Source organism: Phaethon lepturus, unplaced genomic scaffold (assembly GCF_000687285.1).
Source record: "Phaethon lepturus isolate BGI_N335 unplaced genomic scaffold, ASM68728v1 Scaffold55346, whole genome shotgun sequence".
NCBI lineage: Eukaryota > Metazoa > Chordata > Aves > Phaethontiformes > Phaethontidae > Phaethon > Phaethon lepturus.
The window spans coordinates 1-8823 of record NW_010549457.1 but is presented as its reverse complement, the minus strand read 5'-3'; the positions used below and the strand labels follow the sequence as shown (position 1 = coordinate 8823).

General features: G+C 50.3%; 1 protein-coding gene across 1 annotated transcript; it reads left to right on the top strand.

Moving 5' to 3' along the window:
• Positions 1-412: 412 nt before the first annotated feature.
• Positions 413-8795, top strand: RHBDD2 (rhomboid domain containing 2; the record flags this gene model as incomplete). Its single annotated transcript, XM_010290258.1, has 5 exons — positions 413-527; positions 756-1157; positions 1539-1689; positions 3825-3955; positions 8682-8795. Coding segments are annotated over exons 1-5 (913 nt in total), but the record flags the coding sequence as incomplete, so codon positions are not given.
• Positions 8796-8823: the final 28 nt, after the last annotated feature.

Here is an 8823-nt window from a genome sequence, read left to right as displayed (position 1 = left end):
TGAAGTGGGGGCATGCTGCTTAGGAACTTGGAGCATTTGCTTTCCTTGGTCCCTTTCCGTGGTATTCCCAGAATTACTTTTATCACGCTCTTAACGTCCGTGTTCCTGCTCACCAGCATGGAATGATTTCCTTTAGCAGTCCAACACTGAGCTGGTGGGTGAGTTCAGCCACCTCCTCACATGTCTCCAGGGGGGCAGTCAGGTTGTACCTGGTGATCCTCTCAACTGCTGTTTCTTGCTGTAGGTCTGAGGTTGATGGAAGGGAGGTGGAGAACTCTTTGCCTCAGTCCTCACTAGAGTGCCCAGGAGAATGGCTAACCAGAGAGCCTGGGTGCACTTCCGGGGTTCTGGTGTTCTTTTGTGAGGAAAATCAGCCTTTTAGCAGTTAAAGAGTGTTTATCTTTTGAGCAAAATGGTAGTTACCGTAACAGTCCTTTTACGGCTCTTGCCTGCTCTTTTAACGAGACTGGAATTTACTACAGATACTGTTGCTTTTTTTCCAGGCAGCTTCCCAGGAAGCAGCAAGAGTCAGTCCATCTGTCTGCAATACCCAAGATAGCACTTGTTTTAACTCCATTTGGTTATTTATGCCTGGTTTTAAAGGCCTCAAGTTTCTTCTCTTCTACACCAGGACAGAAATGAAAGCTATTGATTAATCCTGTAGGCTCACTCTCCCTCTGCTCAAGCGTGTCCTTGTAGTGGGTTAAAACAAATCCATTGCAGCCTCTGCCTTTCTAACATGCTGGTGTGCTCAGTTCACAGGTTAGTTACCTACATCTTTGTCTACGAAGACCTGATATCCTTGACCTGTGGTGCCATTATTATCTGGTATTTTGCTGGCAGCTTTGAGAAGAACGTTGGCACTGTGAAGCACTGCTTCCTCACCATCGCGTTTGCCATCCTTTCCGCCCTCCTGTACCTCTTACTCGAGACCCTTGTCTCGAGGATATTGGAGGTGGAAGATGCCAAAGGATTCATGCCAGTAGCTTTTGCTACATTGGGTGTGTCCACCACCCGCTCGCGGATGAAGAGGACTCTGTTTTTTGGGGTTAGAGTTCCAGTGGTGCTGGTGCCATGGTTTATGCTCTGCATAGCATGGTTTATTCCCCACTCTTCTCTCTTGAGTAACCTGTGTGGGCTCCTGGCTGGGGAAGCCTGTATCCTTTCCAAGTGCAAAGTCCTGAGCCAGAGTGGCTCACGAGACGGGGGATATGCTGCGGTTCTTGTTGCCGAGATGCACTGGCTTTATGGTGTTTCCTGGGCTCTTGCTCTGCATTAAACTCTCACCAGCTTTGCTGGTTCTCATCACACCCAGTTCTGTGTTTGTTTTTCACCTCGCACTTCCACTTCCCCTGTGGCTTTAGCGCACGCAGAGAACATGGAGCTGAGAAGGGCGATGGTCTGTGAAGATGGCACTGAGTAGAACTGGGAGAATTCTCCAGGGAAAGTGGTTTGAGGCCAGAGGGGGACTGTGTGTGGCTGTGTTAGAAATTAGTGTGTTTTGTCTGCAGTCCTCCTTAACATGCTGCTGACTTCAGATGGTCTTGGCTACTGTTTCTGCTTGGATTTTCCAGAGTCAGTGGGCTCTAAGCTGGACCGGGTGTTCCCTTTCAGCCTGCTAAAGAAGATACCAGGGCTGAAATATATCCCAGGGTCCTTAGCGGAGAGAAGAGCTTCTGAAAGCAGCAAGTAAGTTCTGTGGAAGTTCTTATGATATAGGGGAATTTGGAGGCATAAGTGGAGGCATTAAATCACCTTTAAGAGCTGTATTGTGCTGCTTGTGTTCATGTCAGGGATGTTAAGGGGAACATACTGACCCATTGATGTTACACTAGTGACATTACTGTGCCTAATACATTATCCCAGGTCTTTTAGTGAAAGCTAAATTGAGGTGGAAGACGTCTCATTTGCTGCAAGGGCAGTGTGTACACATGTGAAGGTATTGCAGCTTGGCTGACATGAAAGCTATGTCATGCAGTTCTGCCCTGACATTAGGACTGACAGCATTTTTTCCAGCTGTATAGCTCCCTGGGGTGTGATCGTTATCTTTCTTTGCCTCACCTTGCCTCCCAGGAATGCTGTGAAGTGAGTTGTCTCCAAATCTGTGTAGGAACGGGGCTTAAAGATGTCATAAATGAGTTTCCATGTAGACCCTTCAATGCATGTTTCAGTGTCAAGGCAAGATTGCTTTACCAAAAAGAAACCTTGGGGCCTGTGGCTGATATTCAGGAATGGTTTTAAGTTTGTGTATATCAGAAACCATAAGAACTCACTTGTATTCTAAAAGCTTGAAATGTAGGTCAAATTTTTCCCTATTCTAAGATGTCATTTCAGTTTCACAGAGGAAGGTTGATTTTCTATTAAGGGTTAAATTCTATGTATTGTTTAAGCCATCAGCTCACTGTAAAGTGTTCTTTGAAGTGGAAGCATTCCCAAGTGTTTGCATCTGCCCTCGCCCATGGGGACACCATAAAACAAACCCTTGCCTGCAGCAGGAGTGTACCCCAGATCCATTAGGGCAATCAATCGTGTGAGTGCTTGCAGGGGAGGCCAGGCCACAGCATCTGTGTTTTTACTCTCTTCCTTCTGTGCAAGTCCTGCTTTTGGGAGGAGGGACCGTCTCGCTGCGTGCTGAGCCTGTGTCTGCATCAGTCTAATATGTCTGCTAATAACTGTTTTGCACAGCATCTCAGCTCTGAGTCTTAAACCTGCTTTCTTTAGGTGAGATGACATAAATAGACTGTTCTGGCTCAATGGTATTTACATAAACATTTGACTATCAAGCAGGGCGTGGGAAGGTGTTTCTAGGATCTTTCCATTTCTGCAGCTAAATTTGCATGTGTCTGTCTTACATACAAGTTCTGTATGTGCTTCTGGGGCTTAATTTTTATTATTTTGATTCTTATTCCCAAGTAAGAGCTCTTGATGGTTTGGGGTTTGTTGGGGTTTTTTTAATTTTCATAAGACTTCAGGCATCAACTTGCCACCAGACAGGAGACATTTCTATGAGGTCCAGGCTTTGACATCATGTTTTTGTCCATAGATCAAACAAAAACCAAACAAAAACCCAAAACCAAACCCATGCCCCACATAAAAATAAAATCCAAGCCCAAAAAACAGTCTCTTCCTCTCGCTGGGAATCTGGTGGTCACAGTCTCTGTGAATATTGTCTTGATTCTCAGCCCTCCTCTTCGTGTTGTGCGTGGGCTGAGCAGTACTCCTGAAGTCCCAGAGGCTTTGGCTTCTAGGCAGATTGCCTCTCTCTTGGTAGGTTTCAGCGGGATGAGTCATGCTTTCTGTTGGCAAAGGCTGTTTCTAGACCTGGCTTCTGAATGATTAATTTTATTTGTAAGTCTCTCCTCCTTCCTTTTTTGCTCTATACCCTGGGCTCTTACTTGCACCTAAGGCCTTTATGGCTTCTTGATAACACTTGGCAGCTGTGACTTCTCCTGATTAGTAACTTAACAGATGTGCCATTCAGTGGAAGGCAGGGAGGATCCATACAGAAATCTTAAAGCATGTTACAGTTTGGCTTGTATATTCCCTGCACAAAGAGACTCAGGGCCAAGAACCACGCTCATTCAGTGGGTGTGGAATTGGTGTGGGTTGGGAGTGGGAACATCTGTCCTGGGAGGCCAGTAAACCTATTTTTACTCAAGTGCTGCTTATAAGAGCTTCTCTTGTTGTAGTGAATCAATCTGATGGATTGCAGTGACCTTTCTGAGCGCTGGTCAGGAGGAAATCTACCCCCAGGGCACTTCCATTGCAGATCAGGCAATGCCAGTTCTGAACACAGTGTAACCTTCTGTTTTCTTCCTGCCCAGGATTAACCCTGCGCCAGGCGCCTACCCCACCCAAAGCTACTACTGCTCTTCGCCTCCAGCTCTTCCCGCTTGCCAGTTGCAGCACTCCACTGCTCAGAGCCAGGGGTTTCAACACAGCTATGCTCTGGGATGTGGCCATGCTCTGGGACATGAGGGATCTCGACACGGCCATGCTGCAGGACACAGCCTCCCTTCTTCCCCCTACCACATCAGAAGTGCCTTCGGAGAGAGTTACGTGCAGGCCCATGCTGGGGCCGCGCCTGGACAGTGCTGCCAGCTGGGCGAGTTCTCTCCACTGCAGCACGTGTGCCCGGCTGACCCCCAGACACCTGCAGGCGTGGGCCCCCTGGCTGGGGTTCAGCAAGCATCAGGGTATCCAGCAGCCACAGCGGCTCCAGTTTCAGCTGAATTTTCGAGGATTCAGGTGTACTGATCCTCCAGAAAGCAGCGGGACTCTCATACTGTGGCAGGACCACTGTGTGATGCTTGTGCAGCAGTGTGTTGCTGGCATCTTTGCTGGCTCTGGGGTGACACTAGGAGTGGGTTGGTAACTCCCATGCAGGCCGTTCCCTGGCATAGGCTACTTTAATTCTATTATTATATTTCCCTTATAACTTTTTTTTTTTTACTTTTTGATTTTGCTGGGGGACGGGGACTGTATCACCTCCGTGCACTTCTCATCCTTTTGGAGTCTTTTTAGTTTATAACTTAATATTTGACTGGAGGAGGACAGATGTCTGTTCTACTAATTAATTCTCCACTAAGAATGTGCCTTGAGGGGGGCTTATTAAACCAGGGCTGGCGCAAGAGGACAGTACAGAACACCTTTTTCTGCCCCTCAAAACACAGCTCTGAAATGCTGAAGATCCTTCCTAGCTACAGTCAGTGCATGCATAAACATGTTGCCCATTTTCTGATAGCACTGCACTAGCTCAGCCTGTGTTGCCAGCACTTGTGGAAAAGGCAACCTCAGATGCATGCAAGGTAGTGAAAGACTCTTTAGTAAGGGATTTTGGCCATTTGTGGAGCAAATGTATATAAATCCAAGGAGCTGGGAGGGACCTTAAGTGGGTTAGAAGAACTAACTGGAATGTAGTGATGCCATTGGGGGTGTTCACACTGCTCGGCTTTAGATGTCTCACCCACCAGTATTAGCACAATCTCTGTCTGTTTTCTTCAGAGCTGGTGGAAAGGTGTGTGGGAGGGGAGTTTTCATCAAGGGACTCAGAGCAGGATGCAGTGTTTGGTGCCTGTGGCTGTAACAAAGGAATTTGGTCAAGTTGGTGGGACTTGAGCTTTATTTCCAGCTGTGTAGCTGCTTTACTGTGCCATGCCCAGGAGGAATCTGCTGTCTCTGTCTGTAAATCAGCCAGGATCTCAACCATTGCCCTTGACTCTTTGCTTAGAGTTTTGTTGTGCTCCAAAAAAAAAAAAAAAAAAGTGCTACATGAAGCACAAAATGCCATTTCTGCTCTTGGAGGTGTTTTGCAGCACCTAACCTGTCCCCCAGAAACCGTGATAGCCTCGGGGCTCTTCTGTGTGATCAGCAAGCCGGGGTCATAGGCAGTGTTGGCAGCTGCATGCTCCAAAGCACGTCTGCACCTCTTTCTTTTTTCCCCTCTTCAGTGTCTGAAGAAGGCCTGTGTTGCTGTATGGCTGCTTACTTCTCCAGCAGCCCTTCTGGGATGGCTGCCATGGTTATGTGTGGCCTTGCAGGGCCTTGCTTTGGGGGGAGACCATCGTGAATGCTGAGGACTTGGGCCTCAGATGCACATCAATAAGAAGCTCTGCTTGCAAAGGTGAGCACCCCTGGGCAGGGGCTCTCTGCAGGAGGATGCAGCAATTTGGGAACCAGCCTGGAGTTGGTTGGATGTCTGGTGTTGGTACCCTGCTCCATCTCATCCTTGATTATTTCACTCCTCCATGGGATCAGAAATGGACTTGGCTTCATGGTCCTGTGTTTCCTGAACTGCTGACAGCAATTGCATTGTTATGTGTTTAGTGTGAAGCAAGAACAGCATGAGGTGCTTGTTTGGAACTTAAAAGCATGTTTTTAATACCAGGAAAGAAATGCTAGAGATAGCATTGAAATGTTGATATTCCACTCTGATCAGTGCCTTGATTTTCCTCCTTCTGAGATCCTTGTCTGTAAACCTAGGTATTTTATCACTGTTTTTTCCAGAAATGTGTGGAAGGGTGATGAGGACTGGTAGCAATCGCAAATGTTGTATACCTCCAAATTGTAAGCTTGAACAATCTGAAAGACAAACTACTATGTCTCCAGGTTTGCTTTCAAGTGGAGCATGCCTCTCCGGGTGGTGGGCTGGGTGTGATGGGGACTTCAGGGCAGGCTGCGGGCGTCTGATGGGTGCTAGCAGCACATCTGGCTAGTGACGAAGGACACGCATTGGGGCTGAGAGGTACTGCGCATCGGAAAACGCTCGTGGGGCTGGAAACCGGTAGTTTTTCCTTTCCGACTCTTATCAGTTGATCTGGTAAGAGATGCACTCTCCCTGCGGAGCCATCAAAGGGACGGTGTGTTTCCAGTGAGTAATTTCACGGCTTTACAGTGGTAAAGGAAGCCCTGGCCTGTAAGAGTCACCGCAGTGTCACTGCTGGCAGTGAGAACAGCCCCGAGCCTGGCTGGTGGGCACAAAACCACAGTTAGGGGATTTTTCCTTCTGCTCACAGCTCTTTTGTGAGCTTCTTGGTGACCTTGGTGGATCACTTGGTCTCTCTGTGATCTCTGCAGCTTCCACCATGTCCCCAGGGCCGTTCCGAGTCCAGCTGCATGACTGCCACGGCATCTACCTGTCACTTGCAATGTGTTGTACCTGTGTTCAGGGGCCTTCAGATGGAAGTTTGCAAAGGTTATTTTTTGTTCTAGTGAAGCCTATTCCCTGCCCTTCCTGAGGGCAGCCGTTTCACAGTGAAATGTTGTTGTATAAATCAGACAAGGACCTTCTGCTACTCCAGCAGTGGAGTCCAAGCAAGTCCCAAGTCCTCAGGGCTGGTGGCAAACTCCTTGCCCAGGGAAGGGAGGTTGCTGTGAGAGAGGGAAGGGGTCGGGATAAGACATTTGCAAAGGTGTCTGAAAGCTGAATGGAGGAATATAAATTTGTAAGAGAGGGAGGAAAAAATCATCAGCTCCTTGGGCTTTGGCATTTGCCTAACTAAGCAGACAGCAACGTTGCAGTACCAGGTCCTTTCCTTGGAGGGGAGACAGAGAATTAAAGTTCCTAAAGCAGGAGTGGAGGGAGAAAAAAAGAAAAAGGAAAAAAGTCAATAAACCCCCAGTTCAACCTGGGATGGCTGCCCCTGGGGAACATGGTGTCCCTGGAGGTTTGTTATTTTGTGCCTCTGGTGCGTTCCCAGTAAAACTGCCACTTCTTTCAATGTCGGGATTGCTTCTACCCTGGAGGCAGCGTGCACAGTGAGTCCAGAAAGTCCTTTGTGTTGTCCCCGTGTCCTCAGGGGATCACTGCAGAGTGACGGGAGTCTGGGGACAAGTGCTGTGAGCTGAGCCGGCCGTTCCCCTGGGCTCGGGGAAGTGGTGCTGCTGTGGGAAGGACGCTCTGGGAGAGCCCAGCTCCATCCCTTCTGCTCTTCTGCGCCCACCATGGTGCAAGAGAAAAGGAGTTGGGGGTGCATTAGAAAAGCAGAACCCACTTGGACGTACATCACCACCCTGGCTGGGAGCAAGTGGGGTCCTGCAGCATGGGAAGGCCTGGCAGGAAACACCGGTGCCAAAAGGAAAACAAGTTGGTATTTCTTTGTTTTCCTGCTGCTCATTTGTTTGTGAGACAGTTACCCTGCGCTGGGGGCCAGGTTAGCTGTGCTGGGGCACCACCAAACACCGCTGCCATGGCTGTCCTCCTGGGTCCCTGCTTGTTTGCTGGCACCGCGGAGGCTCCACAGCCAAAAGTTCAGCCTCAGCCTGTGCTAGGGGTGGAGGAGAGCCAGAGAGGCGTGAGCTCACACACGCCCCGCGGCCAGTGGGAGAAATATGTATGGAAGCAAATCACCAACCGAACAGGTCTCTGCAGGCTGGCTGGGCTCAGCTTCCGTGTCCACCTGGGGGGGTTTGGGCTGGGTGTGATGAGAGCCCAGCCCCTTCCCCAACGGGAACAGAATAGGCCAGCTGTGCTGTGATGCATGTCCCCACTCTGGGCACCCAAGGGGCCTGATGACCCCAAACCATGGACCAGCTCTGTCCTGCTGTCCCCTTGGAGCTGGTGCTTGGCCACGGCACTCTTTAACCCATGGCCATTCACCCCACGGGGGACGGTCACAGACCGGAGTCACCCCAGGGAGCTTCCACAGGGTCAGTCCTAGAGCCGATATGGGTGGCAGTGGTGCCGGCATGGCCCCAAGCCCTCTGCTTGGATGCCATCATGAAAGGGGGTGTCCCCGCAGCCCTGGGCATCACTGCCCCAGAGCTGGTGCTTTCTGGGTCAGTGGCCCCTGCTCACACCCCTCCTGGCCCTCGGCTGCTGGCTGGCCCCGGCTCAGCCGGCGCAGACTTTGCACCTTCACCGCGGGTTTTATTGACTCTGAAACGAGCATCAATGCGGTGATAGCGGCAGGACCATGACCTCGGACGTGCCAGCGCCTTGCTGGCCGAAGGAGGGGAACCAGCCCTGGAGTGACCCCATGCACAATACCAGGGGCTGGGGCCTGGCTGTGGGGGTCAGGGCAAGCTGTGTTCCTGGCTTCAGCTGGGCTGGGCTTGGCAGAGTCATGCCCCAGCTTCACAAATAAAGGAGAGAGGAGAGCACCGGTCCCTCTGTGCCCGCAGGAGCTGGGGTCTGGGTTGCGAAACCTCTCCTGCTGGGACCGCTGAGGATGTTTCCGCAGCTGCTTGTGCAACTCCCCAGTGGCGGCAGCGCGAGCGTTACGAGAAAGGCCTCTCCGAAAACGTCCGAACCATCTGGTTTGCGGTTAAATCAGGAGTGTTTGCTCGCTCTGGCTGTAAGCTGTCCAGGCAGAGCAGCCCCTC